Here is a 19,290-nt window from a genome sequence, read left to right on the forward strand (position 1 = left end):
TCATTGAAGAGGCAGTTCCTGTCTGCGATGGCTGAGGGAGACGGGGCCGAAGCCAGAGAACTGGGGACTTGGTGCCATCACCGGGTGCCTCCCAGTGCCTCTTGGCAGGACGCTGGAGGCAGGAGTGAGTCAGGGTTCCAGCGTCAGCCGGTGCTTCCACAATCAGCCCAGTGCCTGGCCCCCTGTCTGCCGCTGTTGCTGGGTGTGCATGGTGCAGAGGAGAGAAGCCAGAGTCTGGTGCCCTGTCCCTCTGTGTGGCTGCCCAGGGCTGAGCTGGCCCCCGTCCTGGGGATCTGGGCTGCAGTGGCCACTGGTCACTCTGCACCCAGCCTTCTGTCTGGAGCTGCCAGCTGTAACCCGACTACTGCCCCACAAGTCCTCCAGCACTGGTCAGGGCCAGACAGTCCTGTGCAGTCCCTTTGTGGCCTGTGACCTCTGAGCCTGCTGGGCATTCCCCATAGGGTCCCAGAGAGCCCCCTAGTTTCCATGGGCCCATGGGAGCCAGTGCCCGTCCAGAACCTGGATTTGCCCTCTCAGCAGGCTATTCTGGGAGTTGTGCCTGTGGTGTTGGTGCCAAGTCCTGTATGGACGCACTCGGGGTGTCTGTGTGGAGTGCAGGTGACTTCAGGGGGCATGTGGGACCCCGGCTGGAGGGACCGTCTGGAATGGGGTGTTGCATTACTCCTCTGTGGTGTCCCTGCTATCAGCTGGCTGCCCTGCACTTGCAGTCACACATGGTAAGGGCTCCATGCCCTTAGGCCTGCTGTGCTGTGGCTGCTTGGGTCACCTTTGTGCTCTGAGCTCAGCACCTGGAGGGAAAGGACAGTGTGCAGGTGGGTGGGCGGAGCTGTGTGGCCCGTGTGGAGGAGCTGCTGGGCGGGTCACACGGGCCAGGCCTGCTCCCGTGGGGTTGGGAGCCTTCGGCCGTCCCCTCACGCTGGGCGGGGTCTCTGTCTGCCATGTTTAACTGACCCCGGAGAGAAGCTTGGTCGCGTGTGCGTGCTGCCCGAGTGCAGTGGAGCGTGGAATAGTGTCCCGGGTGACTCACGAGGCGGGCGGTGTCCGGGAAGCACAGCCGCCTTTCTGATGTGTGTGTCTGTTTCTCTCAGGTGACTCTGCCAGCGATGCAGGTAAGCCTGCACGTGTGTTTGGGGAACCCTGTGTGCGACCCAGCCACTAGGAAGTGTGTCCCAGCTGTGCCAATGTGATGTCGGGGTGTCTGTGCACCCTGTGTGCTGGTCCTGGGTCTCCCTGTCTGTCTGTCCGTGTCTGTCTGTCCAATTTAAAAAATCTGAAGGGTGGTTGCAAATTATCTCATATCTGTAATTGTTTGCTGTTTTTTCAAGTATTTGAATTAAGCAGATAAATAACTACTGTTTATATGCAGATCAAACATGCATAACTGATGCCCCAGTGTTGATATTGGAGTTGAGTATTTGAAGTGATATTGACTCAGACAGGCATTCACGGCCTCTGTTTCTTTCTTAGAGGGAGAAGCTGGACCTGCCGGCCGAGAGAAGTCTGAGGTGTCGGAGAGCTCGGAAGTCCCTAACGAGCCTGCGTCCAGCGTCAGGTGTGTGGGGCTGGCGGCCCTCGGAGGACACTGCCGTGCGGCCCCGAGTGTGTGGGGCCTGGGCGAGTGAGAACTCTTGGCTTTGTGGCGCCTGGAAGGGACCACTCCTTGGGAGGGTGGGCTCGAGGGACGCCCCCGCTGCAGGGGGTGCTCGCCTGCACGGCGGCGCTGCCCACTCCTGTCAGCCTCTGTTCGCTTCGCCCCTCCTTGAGGTGCCAACGTGCTTCTCACTTGTTCTTTTTCTTCGGGTTTAGAAGAATTCCTCGCCCTGGGAGTGCAAGGCCAGCGCCTCCCCGGGTCAGGCGGCAAGAAAGTGTGGAGGTGTTAGCTACCGACAGGTGAGCCTTTCAGCTAAGCCAGGGCTCGGGCGCTGAGCCTCAGGCCTGTGCTGGGAGGTGGGGTCCAGGAGGCAGCAGAGGATGCTGGGAGAAGTGGCTTGATGACGGCAGGCCCTAACGAGACAGGGAGAATGTACCAGCCTGGGTCAGGAGCCCCGGCCCGAGTCCCGGCCCTGGGGTGAGGTCACACGCACAAACCAGAGGTCGCAGGGTCACCAGGCTGCTTCCAGTGGGATGACAGCAGCAGAGGCCAGCCCTTGCAGGAGTAGATGCTCATGCATACATCGAGGGTGGGTGAGGCAGGAGCTGACCAGCAGCCTGCAGCATGTGGGGCTCGCGAGCTGCTGGCCAGATACAGGGGGTCGGGCACCCAGGGAGGCTGGCAGTGAGCTATAGTGGGTGCTGGTGCAGAGGATCGGGCACCCAGGCATGCTGGCAGTGTGCCTCAGTGGGTGCTGGTGCAGAGGGTCGGGCACCCAGGGAGGCTGGCAGTGAGCTATAGTGGGTGCTGGTGCAGAGGGTCGGGCGCCCAGGGAGGCTGGCAGTGAGCTGTAGTGGGTGCTGGTGCAGAGGGTTGGGTGCCCAGGGAGGCTGGCAGTGAGCCATAGTGGGTGCTGGTGCAGAGGGTTGGGTGCCCAGGGAGGCTGGCAGTGAGCTATAGCGGGCAGTGGGTGCTGGTGCAGAGGGTCGGGCGCCCAGGGAGGCTGGCAGTGAGCTATAGCGGGCAGTGGGTGCTGGTGCAGAGGGTCGGGCGCCCAGGGAGGCTGGCAGTGAGCTATAGCGGGCAGTGGGTGCTGGTGCAGAGGGTTGGGTGCCCAGGGAGGCTGGCAGTGAGCTATAGCGGGCAGTGGGTGCTCCTGGGGGCACAGAAGGGAAGTGCCCCTGGGCCAGGCTGCAGGAGTTCATTTGCTGGATGTGACAGCAACCAGGGTGGACAGTAAGTGCCTGAGTGGAGTGTTGGGCAGCACCAGCTCCTGGAAGCTGTGTGAGGGTCCCGAGGAGTTGCTGTTTGAGGGGGATAGATATGGGGGAGACCCCGGCCCCCGGGGTGACCCTTGCCACGACTGTTGAGATGTGGGAGAGCAGCCCACCGCAGGTGGAGGGCCACGGCCATGCCGGGCAGAGGAGGCTGCGAGGACGAGCTGGACCGCGGGCCGTGTGGGGGGAGCTGAAAGCGGGACACTGCCACCAGCCTGGGGACTCTGTGGGGACACTGTCACCACCTCTGCTCCTGCCGGCCCTCGGGGAGAGCCCTGGCGCAGGTGCAGGCCAAGGTGGCGACAGACAGCGTCTCACGTGGTCTCGTCCTCGCGCAGGGCAGGGAGTGGGAAAGCAGTGTCCTCCGTGATCATCGACTCACAGAACGGCGACAGCGGGGAGGACGACCAGTTCGTGGTGGACGCCGCGCCTCAGCTCTTGGAGATGTCCCCGCTGGAGACGGTCAGTGCTGCAGCCCCAGACAGGGCTGCCCTCTGGCCTGCCGTTGGCTGTGCCCGCCTGGCACCTCGGCAGACCTCACGCTCATCGCCTCTGCCCTGTTTTTGTGCTCAGGTCCCAGCAGCAGAGCTGGAGGAGGACGAGAAGCACGGTGAGTTCTGGTGCGTGTGCAAGCGTGTGCGCACACGTGTGTAGTGTGTACACATGTGTGCACACGTGCATGTGGCTGTTGCTGAATGCGGGCTGTCACTCCTTCATCACCCTCTCCTGTGCCTGCCTCGTGGCCCCTCACGGCGGCTCCTGGGCCTTTTGGCTGCTGCCTTGTTCTGTTGGGTGTTTGTGTCTCACATGTTGCCTTCCGTCTTCGTGTTGTAACTGCCTGGTGGGGAGCCCGCCGGTGCCACCTCTGGGTAGCGTCCTGCCTGCTCGGGCTCCCTCCCGTGTCGGCTGCCCTGTCCTGCGTCCTCCTGGTTGGTCGTCACTTGTAGATGCTTTGGCTGCACAAGGCTGGGGTTAAACACGCACGGAGACGCCCCTGAGCTTGTCCAGCCTGGAGGGGCAGGGTTTTACTTCCTGATATTTTTCTTTAGTACAACAAAGTTACATTTTTATTGAAAAGAAATGGTGCAGACAAGTGTGCACGGTTAAGTGCCATGGTTGGGTGCACGTGGGAGTGGCCTGGCCTTCCTGATCTTGTGCTGGCCTGTGGGTGCGCAGGCCTCCCCGCCCGCGCTGTGGCCGCCAGCTTCCAGCGGCCCTGGGGGACTTGTGCTTTTGTTGTTATGGTGCATCTGTCCTGGGGATGTACGTGTCCCTCTTTTTTGCTTTGTTTCATGACGCTCCCTCCCCAGTTCCCTCCTCATTGTCCTCCCCTCCAGTGTGACAACAGGTGTCTCCCCGCTTTAAACTCAGGAAGGAACGGTCTTACTGCGAGCCAGCCAGTGTGATGCTTAAGCTTACTCTGCTTCCGGTTTCTGGCCGCTGTGGCTTTTGCTGGATGTGCGAGTGACATGTTCACACAGTTTTGTGGTCTTAGGAGCACCACAAGGAGCGTGCCCACGTGGCCCGTGGCACGGCCTCCCTCCCATTCCTTAGAGACACTCATGAAATGGTGTGTGTGTCTTTCCTCCGCAGTGTGGCAGGGCTGTCTCCCTGGCCGTGCGGTCCCTGTGCGTGGCCTGACCTTGGTCACATGGTCCCGTGTCGGGGCGTGTTTGGGTGAAGCAGTATTTTGAGCAAAATGATTTTGGCTCTGTTGCTTGCCCCCACATAGAGGCGGTGTTCCTGTCCTGTTTGTGGGTGCTCATCTGTATTCCTGCTTTTGGGGAACATTTACAAAAAGCTTTTCTCCTTGAAGCGTCTTGAAGCTCTGAGTTGCTTCCCACCCCCAGCGTTGCATGTTCTGCTGCTCTGCCTTAGGCTTCCTGTCAAATAAAAAGATTTTTTGAAACTCTTTCAGCATAGAGCAAAAGTGAGAGTTGAGTGTTTCTCCCTGACCGCACTGACAGCTTCTTGCTGAGCGAGGTGTAACATGCCCGCTTTCTGGCAGGTGGACTCGTGAAGAAAATCCTGGAGACCAAGAAGGACTACGAGAAGGGGCAGCAGCCGTCCCGGCCGGGAGAGAAGGTGGGACGCGGGCTTCCGGGCCGTTGGTCGCAGCCGGCTGCACACGGCCACTGGGGTCCTGACTGGTCGCAGCCGGCTGCACACTTGGGTTGTGACGACGGATTGGTCGCAGCCGGCTGAACATGACCATTGGGGCCGTGACGCTCAGTTGTGGCCTCGTGGCCACTTGCAGCCTCCCTAAAGTGGAGATGTGGGGCCCACTGGCCTGGCACCTGGCCCCGTCCCAGGGCAGGGCTGGCTTGGGCAGCCTTTCGCAGCCTGCTGGGCGGAGCACTGGGCTTCTGGCCCTGGCTGCCTGCGGTGAGAGGTGAGGGCAGCTCTCGAACCTGGTTTTGATGGTTTGCAGTGTCAGTGAGTAATTGCAAAGAGCTTTGTGTATGAGAAGTCTCATCCGGGTGTGCGTGTTGCCCTGCGCTGGTGCCCAGGCGCATCAGGGTGTCTCCTTGAGAAGATGCGTCTGAAACAGGGCCAAGTGGGCGAGGGCGGCCGAGTCGAGATGAACACTAGAGGGCGCCCTGCCCGTCATCCACAGACTGTTGCGGGCACACAGTTGGCATTTCCGGGTCTGTGGAGCCATGACCATCTTAGCCCATTCGTGTGTGTGTGTGTACCTGTCCTGGTGGCCCCAGCGAGGTGCAGGACCCCAGTGCGGACCTGGGTGGGTCCCTCCTGGTATCTCAGTGGGAGCTCTTCAGGACGGCTGACCTGGGGCTGCCCGAGGGTCCCAGGGCGAGTCAGCCTCAGCTCAGCTGCTCGGGAGGGTCTCCTGGCCTGATGTACATCAGTGCTTTGGGGCAGAGCAGCTGGCACGTGCTTAGGAGTCGGGAGGCATGAGTGATGCTGGCGGGAGTCAGGGTGGGCAAGTGACGGCTGGGGGGTTGGGGGCGGTGTGGGTGACCATCCTCAAGCAGCTGTCCATGTCCCGTTGCTCCTGATAATGTAAGAACATGGAAGAGTGGGGTGTGGGTGTCCATCAGGTCGCCTGAATCCGCACACCCGTCAGGTTCGACAGCTCGCCGCGGCGTGCCAGAGCACCAGGTCCCCTGGTTTCAGAGTAAAGGAACACCGGCTGAACCCCACGTGCTGCAACAAAGTAGCCCCAGGTGTGAGCCTAGCAGTGCGACACTTGGGGAGCGTCTGAGGGGAGCCAGCGTCCTGAGGGGAGCCAGCGTGTGGCTCTGCGTGGCAGCAGGGCTGTGCCTCCCTCACTGCCGGGGAGCAGGCAGGTCGCAGCCCTCCGAGCTGGCACCTCCAGATGGAGGGGGCTGGGCTGGCCTTCCCTGGGGGTCAGAAAGGGCTGCACAGTGCTGCCCACAACACCCCAGCTGGGCAGAACGCTGGTGACAGCCTCGGGCCCTTGGGTGCCAAGTTCGTGTGTGAGCGATGGATCCCTGCTTTGTCGGGCTCTCGCCCCGTGGCTGCCGTTGTCCGTGTAGCTTGTTCACTGTTTCCGGCATGCTGCTCGTGTGTGTGTGTGTGTGTGTGTGTGTGTGTGTGTGTGTGTGTGTGGTTCATGAGGTGAACGTGGCTCTGTCGTGGTTAGGCCCATGTGGAAATGGGGTGAATGTGGCTCTGTCACGGTTAGGCCCGTGTGGAAATGGGGTGAATGTGGCTCTGTCACGGTTAGGCCCGTGTGTGGTTCCTGAGGTGAACGTGGGTGTCACGGGATGGAGGATTCTGGGCCCTGCTTCTCACAGGCCCGATGCCTCCCAGGCTGCTGTGTGACATTACAGCTTTTGATTTACCAGCTTCGGTGTTTAGATGTAGGGTTTCTGTATGTGCTTTGGTCTGTCCCTGTGGGTCACGCAGGCCGTCTGGCTGGTGCCTTCCCTCCCTCTGTCCGTTGGGTCAGTGGAGCCTCAGGCCACAAGGAGTCTATTGGCCAGCCTGGTCGGGCTGCCCCGAGAGCTGGGCAAGGTCCCTGTGCCCCACAGCCGCCCAGGATGCCTCGGCTGGCAGTGTACGTTGGATTTCATGTGAATTGGAGTCAGATGGCACGGCTCCTTGAGGAGTCCTACTGAGACCGACTCGGCTGTCATCTTCCCTGGCCTTGAACCGAGGACCTGTGTCTGTGCTGTCCCGTTGGCACAAAGCTCCCCTAACGCCTGGCCTGCAAGCTGCCTCTCCTTGACTTTGTAAGCCCCCTCCACAGAGGAGGCAGTTCCTTCCCCAGACCTCCCCTGGTGAATGTAGCCCTGTGAGCAGGTGCCTTCCACTCCCAGCCCTCACCCCACTGCAGGTGGCTGTAGTTCCCTGGCTCGGGGTGACTCCAGTTCATGCCCCAAGGTACCCCTCCACCCTGCTGGCCTCATCCTGGCCTCCTGCTGGCCTTACCCTGGCTTCACCCTGGCCTCCTCGCTGGCCTTACCCTCGCCTCTTGCTGGCCTCCCCGCTAGCCTCCTGCTGGCCTCCCCGCTGACCTCCTGCTGGCCTCACTCTGGCCTCCCACTGGCCTCACCCTGGCCTCCCCGCTGGCCTCACCCTGGCCTCCCCGCTGGCCTTACCCTGGCCTTACCCTCGCCTCTTGCTGGCCTCCCCGCTAGCCTCCTGCTGGCCTCCCCGCTGACCTCATGCTGGCCTCACCCTGGCCTCCCCGCTGGCCGCATGCTGGCTTCACCCTGGCCTCCCACTGCCCTCCTGCTGCTTCCCTGCTGGTTTCCCCGTTGGCTTCACCCTGGCCTCCCACTGCCCTCCTGCTGGCCTCCCGTTGCCTCACCCTGGCCTCCCACTGCCCTCATGCTGGCCTCACCCTAGCCTCACCCTGGCCTCCCGTTGCCTCACCCTGGCCTCCCGCTGCCTCCCGCTAGCCTCGTGCTGGCTTCCTCTGCTGTCCGTTGGTCCACACTGGAGTCTGGCGTCGTTAGGCTCTGCTCTTAGGCCGTGAAGTAGTGTGCATTTGGGCGGTTGCGTTTCTCTGCTTCGGGTCCGTGTTGGTGGTAAACCTCATGCTGGCTGGGCTTTGGTGCTCACAGTGTTTGACCCTGGCAGTCTGCAGGTGACCGCCGAGGTGGCAGTCACCCAGTTCTGCATGGCCAGTCGTGGGCCTTGGGACAAGGCCGCCCCCTCTCGGGCTGCTAGGAACGGTGCCGAGTGCTGCCCTGGCCTCCTGTCAGCCAGAACTTTGTCAGGAGAGACCAGGGAGGGAGCCCGAGTCAGGCCGCTGCTCAGAGGTCTTGCCATGTGCTCTCAGTGCTGGGCCGGTTAGAGCCGCCCGGGGCGAGTGCAGGGCTGGCCGGGCTGGCCGGGAGCAGTCAGTGCGAGGGGGACAGGACCCCGGGACGGTGGGCAAGGATTCAGCGAGTGACAGACACGACAACTGAAGCCACTTGTCTCTGAGTGCATTTTCTGAAAGCAAGGCATAAGATAATATACAATAGATGATTGCAAAGGGACATTCTCTTTGTTTATTCATGTGGTTACATTTCTACAAACAATTATTCCAGGGAGGTAAGCGGGGCTGCTGAGAAAAGATTGTTCTCGAACAGCCTGGTGACAGACTGCAGTTGCTATTTCTTGTGGACGTGGTGTGGCAGCAGCTGCAGTTTTAATCATTAAGCACTTAGCTCTCATTGTGTTTTGTGCCTTACATGGGTTTTAATATTAACTTGTCTATATTTCTTAGTTTTTCTTCCTGTATGGCTTTTTAAGCTATAGATTTCTACTATAATCTTCTTTTTAGGAATTCTCAAAAATAGTTCCAGGTGGGTTTGTTAAAGCTAGTGACTTGATAGTTTTTATCTCAGACTGCTTGCTGTCCTTGTCCAGTCTCCGGTCAGAGGCTTCATAGAACTGTAAAGGAACCTCGGGCCTTGGCCGCACGTGAACAGTATCATTCCAGCCATAAAGACAAGAACAAAGAGAGGACAGGCAGGAACGCCGAGACCGCTGGAGACGCAGCCGAGTCCAGGAGGCAGCCTTCCTTGGAGCTTCCGCCTTGGCCCGGTGACTTCTCACAGGCTCCACTGGAGGTGGCGTGACCGTGGCCTGCCCGTGGGATGCCCGTGGCAGCAGGAAGCCTGGCTGGGGGGCTGACCAGCTGCCCATCTGGCCGTTCCACCTGCTTTCTGCCCGGTGTCCTGCAGGCGTCCCAAGGACCTTTGTAAGATTTAATGAACACGCCAGCGGAAGTTACTTTCCCCTTTTCTCTAAAAATTTTGTCTTATAATTCTCCCAGTGGGTCTTTGAGGAAAAGCTGTTAAAATGGACACTTTCGGGCCCGGCTCGGTGGCACAGTGGCTAAGGTCCTCACCTTGCACACCCGGGATCCCATATGGGCGCCGGTTCTATTCTGGCAGCCCCGCTTCCCATCCAGCTCCCTGCCTGTGGCCTGGGAAAGCAGTCGAGGACGGCCCAAAGCTTTGGGACCCTGCACCCACCTGGGAGACCCGGAAGAGGCTCCTGGCTTCGGATCAGCATAGTATCGGCCGTTGCAGACGCCTGGGGAGTGAATCATCGGACGGAAGGTCTTCCTCTCTGTCTCTCCTCTCTGTATATCTGCCTTTCCAATAAAAATAAAATAAATCTTTTTAAAGAAATGGACACTTTCTAGGAAAAACCAGCTTCCAGTTTTGTAGATAGCCACATCTGTTTTGTTCGCGTCTGTTCCTTCTGCTGTGTTTCCTGTACGTGTGGGTGTCCGGCTCGCTCTGTCCGGGTCCTTGTCCTGCCTTATCGAGGTCACCCACCTTGCGGGCCGGTTTGGTCCTTGTGCACCGTCCCTTCTGGGGTGCCTCTCTGACGGCCCCCCGGGACCCTGCACCTGGAAGGCCACGCCGCAGCTCTGGTCCCTGTGCGCTTTCTCCTCCACTGGGTCTCACGAGGGGGTCCCGGGATCACTGGACACACATCTGATTTACTGCCGGACTCACGGAGCGGTGGATGAGTGGGGGTACAAGAAGCTGGAATGCCTTGGAATGGTTCCCCCTGGATGAAATGACAAATGTAGCAGGCATGTGACATTTTATTTTAAGTAACTTGCTAAAAGCTGCAGTGAGGGTCTGGGATTTCAGTGAGTCATCCAGAAGTTCTCGCTGCGGCCACGAGGTGGCGACGTTTCCTCATAAACTATAAACGTGGTAACAGCGCCAGAGTGACGTTCTTTGTCTCTTGTTTGTGTTCCCTGCGTTATGGGCGTTCCTTTTGTTAGCAATACCGTTTACATTGAAATTCTTATGAAAGGAACATGGGATATAGGAATTCTTTATCGGGAATACATTTGTAGGTAGATTTGGCCTTCCTGAAATTGATTTTGTTATTTTAAATGCTTATGATTGGAACAGAGGGGTGATGCCCGCCCCTCCTCCAGCCCGGGCTCGCAGCAGCCAGGACCGGATGCGCTGCAGCCGGGGGCCTGCCCCTGCGGGTGGGGTCCGTCGTCTGGGCGTGTCAGCAGGACGCTGGGTCAGAGTAGGGGAGCGGAGGCCCGGCTGGCCCTCCCGTGTGGGTGTGAGCCTTCCTGCTGGCGACTTAACCAGCTGCTCCACAGCACCAGTAACTTCACACTCCCAAGCCAGATCCCTGCGTGTGATGCCGTTTTTGTTTTTATTGATACTTGATCTTAGCCAAGAGGCCGAGAAACGATTATTAGTTTTGATTTAGATTGCTGTAGTGGCCAGGGCTGAGCTGAGTTTAGGCCGGGAGCTCCTTCTCCGCCTCCTTCCTGGAGTGGGCCGTCCTCCAGTGCTGTCCTGGGTCCTGAGCAGCGAGCCTGGTGGGAAGCATCTGGGCCGTGAACCAGCAGCCGTGTGGGACGCCGGTGCCGCCGGTGGAGAAGCGGCCTGCTGCCGCCTCGTGGGCCCCTGCGCGTGGCGTTCTCTAGGCAGGCTCGGGCACTTAAGCTTTGAATGAAAACTAAATTGAAACCACAAGATCTTATGAAAATCAACCACTGATGGTGTCACAAATGTCTGCGAAAGGGCGGGTGCTGTGGCTCAGGGCTAAGTCCTCACTGTGCCAGCGCCAGCATCCCGTCAGGGCGCCGGTTCGTGTCCTGGCTGCTCCACTTCCCACCCAGCTCCCTGCTGTGGCCTGGGAAGGCAGTAGAGGACGGCCCATAGCACGGGCCCTGCACCCACGTGGGAGACCTGGAAGAAGCTCCTGGCTTCCGGCTCCGGATTGACTCAGCACCGGCCGTTGCGGTCACTTGGGGAGGGAATCAGTGAATGCAAGATCTTTATCCTTCTCTCTGTAAATCTGCCTTTCCAATGAAAATAAATACGCATATTAATAAGGGATATAAATAAGTAATTAAGTAATATAAATAAAATAAAATATTTACATAATAAATAATACATATTTATTTATTTTTATTGGAATGTCTCGCATGGGAAATGAGGCTGTGTCAGGGACCCCCGTGGCAGCAGCTTGCCGTGGTCCGGAGAGCTGTCCAGACGGTGGGAACAGCCCATGATGGGACATGAAACTGCAAGAAGACGTGAGATGCAGGCTCGTGAGGGAGTTCGGCTGTGTGTGACACCGGGTCAGGGTGCCGTGTGTGACACCCAGGGTCAGGGTGCCGTGTGTGACATCGGGTCAGGGTGCTGTGTGTGACACCGGGTCAGGGTGCTGTGTGTGACACCGGGTCAGGGTGCTGTGTGTGACCCGGTCAGGTGCGTGTGACACCGGGTCAGGGTGCCGTGTGTGACACCGGGTCAGGGTGCTGTGTGCGACACCGGGTCAGGGTGCTGTGTGCGACACCGGGTCAGGGTGCTCCCTGTGACACCCGAGTCAGGGTGCTGTGTGCGACACCGGGTCAGGGTGCTGTGTGTGACACCGGGTCAGGGTGCTGTGTGTGACACCGGGTCAGGGTGCTCCCTGTGACACCGGGTCAGGGTGCCGTGTGTGACACCCGGGTCAGGGTGCTGTGTGTGACACCCGGGTCAGGGTGCTGTGTGTGACACCGGGTCAGGGTGCCGTGTGTGACACCCGGGTCAGGGTGCTGTGTGTGACACCCGGGTCAGGGTGCTCCCTGTGACACCGGGTCAGGGTGCTGTGTGTGACACCGGGTCAGGGTGCTGTGTGTGACACCGGGTCAGGGTGCTCCCTGTGACACCGGGTCAGGGTGCTGTGTGTGACACCGGGTCAGGGTGCTGTGTGTGACACCGGGTCAGGGTGCTGTGTGTGACACCGGGTCAGGGTGCTCCCTGTGACACCGGGTCAGGGTGCTGTGTGCGACACCCGGGGTCAGGGTGCTGTGTGTGACACCGGGTCAGGGTGCTCCCTGTGACACCCGGGTCAGGGTGCTCCCTGTGACACCCGGGTCAGGGTGCTGTGTGCGACACCGGGTCAGGGTGCCGTGTGTGACACCGGGTCAGGGTGCCGTGTGTGACACCGGGTCAGGGTGCTGTGTGTGACACCGGGTCAGGGTGCCGTGTGTGACATCGGGTCAGGGTGCCGTGTGTGACACCGGGTCAGGGTGCTCCCTGTTGCGGACAGCGTGAACACAGGATGGGCTCCCTCTGAGCCACTCGTGTCTGGCCCTGGGTTCTGAGAGGGCTCAGCGCTGGCCTTCACAGAGCCCTGCGTGCCTGCCCGGTGTCCCAGGACGCCGCTCTTCCTGTGTGGTCACAGCTGGGTGGACGTTACTGCGGTTTCACATTCTGTTCCCCCAGCACTCTCGGGTCCCAGGCAGCTTGGGCTCCAACGCGCCATCTTCCCGCTCAGCTCCCTGCCTGTCCCCCTTCCCTTAAAAATGATGGGTCCTAAGCCTGTGACGCCTGGGAAGGGGCTGAGTGTGCGCGCAGGGCGGGCTGGGAGAAGCCTGTGGGCTCTGGGAGATCAGGGCTGGCTGCACTGGGGACGGCCTGCTCGTGGAAAGCTTGTCCCCGGTGGGTCCTGAGGAGCCTACGCCAGGCTGGGGACAGGGCACAGGGGCCCCCTGCCTCAGGTGCTGCCCTGTGGGCGAGGGCCACCTCCTGCACCGCAGCCTCAGCCTGCCGCATGTGCGGGCACCCCTCATGCCCTGTGTCAGCAGAGCTGATGCGGGCTGCACTACATATGCGCGTTGGAAGGGAGCTGGCTGCGGGATGGGATGCCTGGTGAGTGTGTTCACAGTGTGCCAGGATTAGAGAGAATGCCCCAGGAAGCAGGGGAGCCAAGGGGGATGCTGGGGAGAAGAGGGGCTGGCCCAGGGGTGCGGGGTGGGGAACACTGAGTCAGTGGCAAGCTCCAGCAGGCTGCCGTGTCAGGACAGGCAGAAGGAGCGGCTCTGGCGTCCCACGTGGACACTGCCGCATGTGTCCCGGCTGCCCCCCATCCAGCTCCCTGCTGTGGCCTGCGAGAGCAGCCCCATGTGAGACCCGGAAGACGCTGCTGCCCCGCGTTGGCACAGCTCTGCTCTGGTGTCTGTGCTCATCGGGGGGGCAAGTGGGTGCATGCTCCTTCTCCCCTTCTCTTCAGGTAAAAATAAATAAACCTTAAAAATAAATCCTCCCCTTATAAAAACAAAACTATAAATGTGAAGCTGACAGTCCCACATTCTGGCTGAGCTACAGACCTGCACAGGAGTGTGTCGAGGTGGCTGGGTCTGAGCCGCGGAGCTGGGCGGGAGCATGGCGGGGTGGCTGGGCGGGAGCCACGGAGCCGGGCGGGAGCGTGGCGGCGTGGCTGGGCGGGAGCCATGGAGCTGGGCGGGAGCGTGGTGGGGTGGCTGGGTCTGAGCCACGGAGCCGGGCGGGAGCGTGGCGGGGTGGCTGGGCGGGAGCCACGGAGCCGGGCGGGAGCGTGGCGGGGTGGCTGGGTCTGAGCCACGGAGCCGGGCGGGAGCGTGGCGGGGTGGCTGGGTCTGAGCCACGGAGCCGGGCGGGAGCGTGGCGGGGTGGCTGGGCAGGGGCGTGGCGGGTGGCTGGGCAGGGGCGTGGCGGGTGGCTGCTTCAGGAGGCTGTGGGGTCAGGTGACCACAGCATCCTTCTGGGCTCCTGCATGTTACAGTTCTGCATCTTGGAGGGTGCTGGTGTGAGCGTAGGTGTGAGGCCAGCACATGGGGGAGAAGGTGACCTGGTCCTGGGCGAGTCCACGCTTCTCAGCCACGACAGCCACGCGATGGTTCTGTCCGCTGGAGGCAGGCTTTGTTCTCGTAACGGGTCCGGCACTGTGCTCAGGCCCTGAGCTCCCGGCTGGGCATCATTGGCACAGCCATCACCTTCCCTCACATAAGCGCTGAACTCGGAAGCCATTGTAAATTCGTGTGTTGTGAGAGACGCTGGAGAGAAGCCCCGTGCCCCTGGCCGCTCTCTGCAGTAGCCGTGGTGCCATCACACGCCATCCAGACGGACGCCGCAGTAGCTGTGGTGCTGTCACACACCATCCCAGACGGACGCCGACACCTGTGGCCAGGAGCTAGAACTCACGTGTGGGGAGCTGTCACTACATCCTCCTGTCGTCTCCCCGAGGACATGACGTGAGGCCACTCTGTGGAACTCTGTCCTCTCACTCGGTGGTTTTCTGAGGGGTACCCCGCGTCGTGGTGTGTCCCCCTTGCCTGCTGGTGGGCTCGTGGGGAGGGCGCCCACTGGGGGCTGTGGCTGCCGCAGCGCGGCGTACAGGTGTGTGAAGTCATGTCCGTCACTGGGTACATGTCCAGGAGAGCAGCTGCCTGCTTGTGGCTGCCACACGTGTGTTCCAGAAGCTGCCACGCCGTTTCCTCGGGCACTGTGTGGGGCGAGCCGCCCTGCCCAGCATCTGGCTTGAACTATTCTGGCGGTGTGTGGCTGAAGCTCGCCGAGCTTTGGTTGGCTTTTCCTGCCAAGCCGGCCGCTGTGGATGGCTGTCCCCTCTTCCCTCCGGTGATGCAGCCGTCTGTCCTTGGTTCCTTGTCCCCAGATGGCTGCTCAGGGCCCTGACCTGCTCTGGGATTAGACTGCAGCTGGCGGCTGCTTGCTGGCCTCCCAGCAGGGTCTTGTCCAGGTCGCCTGTGGCTCCTGCTTTCGGTGCCTCGTTTGCGACTAGTGCTTGGATCCTGAAGACTTTGTCCTCGTGTGTTTGTGCTCCTAAAAAGATGTGGCCTGCGGTTAAATCCACACTGTGTTAGAGAAAGCGAGACCTCTGATCCAGCCCTCCCTACACACCACAGCAGCGGGGGCTGGCCAGGGCCAGGAACCGGAACATGGGCAGGGTCCCCGAGTCCTGAGCCGTCACCGTGTCTCCCAGGGTCTCTGATGTGGCAGTGGGCATCTTAGCACTGCTTAGCATTGGCGGGTCTGGAAAGCTCTTTGCTTTGTTTCTGCCTGTGGATGCACTCCGGGAGTGGAGGGCGGGAGCCTTGGTTGGATGTAGTTGCAGGGAGCCAGTTTGGCATTTCTGGTTTGTGCCACGGATCTGTGTGTGTGTGATGGATCTGTGTGTGTGTGTGTGATGGATCTGTGTGTGTGTGTGTGTGTGTGTGTGTGTGTTACGGATCTGTGTGTGTGTGTGATGGATCTGTGTGTGTGTGTGATGGATCCGTGTGTGTGCCACGGATCTGTGTGTGTGTGTGTGTGTGTGTGTGTGTGTGTGTGATGGATCTGTGTGTGTGTATCACAGACCTGTGTGTGTTCCGCGGATCTGTGTGTGTGTGTGTGTGTGTTACGGATCTGTGTGTGTGTGTGATGGATCTGTGTGTGTGTGTGATGGATCCGTGTGTGTGCCACGGATCTGTGTGTGTGATGGATCTGTGTGTGTGTGTGTGTGTGATGGATCTGTGTGTGTGTATCACAGATCTGTGCGTGTTCCGTGGATCTGTGTGTGTGTGTGTGTGACAGATTGTGTGTGTGTGTGTGATGGATCTGTGTGTGTGTGTGTGTGTGTGTGTGTGTGTGTGTATCTCACGGATCTCTGTGTGTGTTGCCATGAGTGGTGGACTGGGACCCCGGGAGGTGAATCCACAGACTCACAGCTGATCCAGACACAGCACACGGTCAAGCCCAAGGCAGAAGTAATACTGGCCTCGCGTGGCTCTGTCAGGAAGTTAACTGGCGTGTGCACTCAAGCTGGACATGGGTGAGGCACGAGCTCTCCAGTGGTTAGGCTGGACGGGCCACGGAGGGCGCCCCGAGGAGACTGTCCCAGCTTCCCTCAGATTCAGAGTCACGCGTGACAGGACGCTGAGCGGGGCTTGTCGCCGAGTTCCAGGCCTCCTGGCCCACACACCGTGCAGCTCTCCACTGGCCTCTGTGTCCTCCGTCCTTCCCCTGCCTGCTCCCTCGGTCACCTCCCGGGCCAGCTGTGCAGCCCACCCATCCCCACCTCCCAGACCAGCCTTGTAGCCTCCGTCACCCCCAGGCCAGCCATCCAGCCCGTGCGGCCTGAGCCTTGTCCTCACGGGGCTAACGGCCTTGCCTTCCACTGACTCCATCCTTCCCGTCCACATCCCGTTTCTTGTGCATCCTCCTGCTCCCACTTGGCTCCAGGGTCCGGCCCTCTTCGCTGCGCAGTGGAGGCCGTCCTTCTGGCTGTGCTCTGGGACGGCTGACGCTTTCTGCTCACCTGCAGGGTGAGATTGAAGCATGCAGACGGGGTGTAGGCTCAGGCGGATGTCCGAGCAGAGAGCCCTGTGCCCTCGGCAAGGAAGGCCTGGCTGCCGCGGCCTGTGTCTCCCACGCCGCCGCCCACCCACCCCACTGCCCGCACTGCAGCGCGTGCCCTCACAGCCGTCGTGGCTGGGGACTGAGCCTGCTCCTCTCCTTGTGCCTGACCGCAGGAGAAGTCACTCGTCTTTGAGTCGGCGTGGAAGAAAGAGAAGGACGTTGTCTCCAAGGAGATGGAGAGGCTTCGTGTGTCCATCCAGACCCTGTGCAAGAGCGCGCTGCCGCTGGGCAAGATCATGGACTACATCCAGGAGGACGTGGACGCCATGCAGAATGAACTGCAGCTGTGGCACGGGGAGAACAGGCAGCACGCACAGGCCCTGCAGGAGGAGCAGAGGTGAGGGGAGAGGGGTGGGAATGGCGGGGGAGGAGGTGGCCAAGGGGACAGCCATCTGGGGGCCTGCTGGATCCGCCAGGAGCCCAGGCAGACATGGTCCTCAAGTGGCCACCTCTCATCCCTCCTTCTGTGTGTCCCCCCAGCCCCAGGCCCAGGGTCCCAGGGCTGTGGGTCGTCCTCGACTGCTTTCCCAGGCCACAAGCGGGGAGCTGGAAGGGAAGCGGGGCTGCCGGGATTAGAACTGGTGCCCATATGGGATCCCAGTGTGTGCAAGGCAAAGATTTAGCCACTAGGCTGTCACCCCGGCCCAAGTCTGTAAATAGTAATAAGAAGAAGTGTAACGACTGAAGTGAGGCCCCCCGGGAAGTGTTTGCTGCACCCCCGTGGACGGTGCGTCTGCGTCCAGTGCCTGCAGGAGCTGCTGGGCAGTGCTCGGCGCATGCGCTTGGCGTGGAGGCTGTAGTCAAGTTGTCCTCTTTGTCTTTAGTTGGCTGCTGCCTACGTGTGCCCTAACATTTTACACGACAGCATCAAGGAAATTAGCAAGTCGCCGAGCTTGTGGGTGGCCTGCCCGGCCCCTGCATCTCCCCTTTGATGAAGGGAGTTAGCCAGTCTGCAGACCTTTCTTCCTCATCAAAGCCAGTCTGTCTATACAGGGTGGAGGTTTTATTTTGTTATTTAGGGTGGTTCAGTTTGACCTAGACTTTCCCCAGAGCCTAGCGCAACAGCTGCGATCCTGTCAGGGTGTTGAGCAGAGCAGCCGTGCCTGCTGAGGGCCCCGCTGGGCCGTGGGCTCGGGCACCCGCCTCCCGTCTGAGTGTCTGTTGCCAGGGCTGCCAGCCCAGGGTGGAGAATCTCGCGTGGCACCTCACTTTGGGTTGTGGCGGCCGTGAGAGGTGGCTGTGGATCCTGCTTGTCACGGTCCTGGTTCTTCGGGGTAGTGAGGCAGCAGAGCTGACCCGGTGGCCCCGACAGCAGCGGGAGCTGGGAGGGCGGGCGGCGGTGCCCAGGGCGCTCCTGTGGCGCTCGTCACTGCCGACGTGTTGTCCCTGGCAGCGTCACCGACGCGGCCGTGGAGCCCCTGAAGGCCGAGCTGGCCGAGCTGGAGCAGCTGATCAAGGACCAGCAAGACAAGATCTGCGCCGTGAAGGCCAGCGTCCTTAGAAACGAGGAGAAAATCCAGAAAATGATCCACAGCATCAACCTCACGGCCCAGAAGGTGGACACCTAGCACAGCGGCCGGCGGCCGGGGGGACCCTGTCGGCTCGTGTCCTTCCTGCGTTCCGCCCCCTGCCACGGCACACAGCTCCTCAGACGCCGTGCAAGGGGTCGGCAAGGCCCTCTGCCTTGGCCAGCTTCTCCAAGGGAGTGGCCTGCCACGCCTGAGCAGCGGATGCAAATGGTGTGGCTTGAGGAATAAATGACCTTTCAGTTCGTCTTCCTTTTCAAATTGAATTTCAGCCTGTGTCCTCAGAAGGTATGTGTCAGCATGCTGCATGTGTGTGTGTGAGCTCTGTTTGTGTGTGTGTGTGTGAGCTGTGTGTGTGTGTGTGAGCTGTGTGTGTGAGCTCCGTGTGTGTGTGTGAGCTGTGTGTGTGTGTGTGAGCTCCGTGTGTGTGAGCTCTGTGTGTGTGTGTGTGTGTGAGCTCCGTGTGTGTGTGTGTGTGAGCTCCGTGTGTGTGTGTGTGTGTGAGCTCCGTGTGTGTGTGAGCTCCGTGTGTGTGTGTGAGCTCTGTTTGTGTGTGTGTGTGTGAGCTGTGTGTGTGTGTGAGCTCCGTGTGTGTGTGTGTGTGAGCTGTGTGTGTGTGTGAGCTCCGTGTGTGTGTGTGAGCTCCGTGTGTGTGAGCTCTGTGTGTGAGCTCAGTGTGTGAGCTCTGGGTCCCAGAGGAGTTGGCGCAGCCCCTCCGTGTCACAGTGTGAATTCTTCAAGGATAGCTCCAGTGGTGCCGTTTGGCAGTAAACCCTCACTAGGGTCACGTGACTTCCTGTGCCAGGCACAGCAGGAGCAGGTGCTGGGCGCACTGATATGGGGACCGGAGTGGCTGCCTCGTCCTTATCTGGGCACAGCTCCCCTCTGCTGGACCAGATGGCCGATTCACGACCCCGCGCTGGCCCGTCCTTCCTCCTTGAGTGTGTGCGTATGACCGCGTTTATGTGTTGTGGAAAAAAACCAAACATACATTGTGAATAAAATTTTGTATGTATCCTGTCAAATTGTATCATAAGGTGTATTTTCTTTTTATACCCAAATCATTAAAAATAATCGTATTTTTTCCCATAAGTATGGAAAAACTTCAGCATTTGGACTTGTCATTTCCCAGCACGCGAGCGTGGTGTTCCCTTGAGGGCGTTTCTGTACAGGTGGTTTTGGTGACACGCCGTGGCGGTGAACTGAAGCTGTGTAAGACACAGTCTCAG

The 19,290-nt window shown here is 60.1% G+C and overlaps 1 protein-coding gene across 2 annotated transcripts in view; it reads left to right on the forward strand.

The window, feature by feature from the left end:
- Nucleotides 1-18,390, forward strand: part of TRAF3IP1 (TRAF3 interacting protein 1) — a 38,336-nt gene extending 19,946 nt beyond the window's left edge. For both annotated transcript variants that reach the window (XM_040972367.1, XM_040972368.1), the window contains 8 exons: nt 1,110-1,130; nt 1,489-1,573; nt 1,828-1,911; nt 3,228-3,351; nt 3,463-3,499; nt 4,898-4,974; nt 16,649-16,872; nt 17,929-18,390. In XM_040972367.1, coding sequence (XP_040828301.1) covers nt 1,110-1,130; nt 1,489-1,573; nt 1,828-1,911; nt 3,228-3,351; nt 3,463-3,499; nt 4,898-4,974; nt 16,649-16,872; nt 17,929-18,103 — 827 coding nt within the window. In that variant the 3' untranslated portion in view covers nt 18,104-18,390. The remainder of the gene's footprint in view (nt 1-1,109; nt 1,131-1,488; nt 1,574-1,827; nt 1,912-3,227; nt 3,352-3,462; nt 3,500-4,897; nt 4,975-16,648; nt 16,873-17,928) is intronic.
- The last annotated feature ends 900 nt before the right edge of the window (nt 18,391-19,290 follow it).

This window comes from Ochotona curzoniae, unplaced genomic scaffold, assembly GCF_017591425.1.
Source record: "Ochotona curzoniae isolate NIBS_2020 unplaced genomic scaffold, NIBS_Ocur_1.0 contig_2294, whole genome shotgun sequence".
NCBI lineage: Eukaryota > Metazoa > Chordata > Mammalia > Lagomorpha > Ochotonidae > Ochotona > Ochotona curzoniae.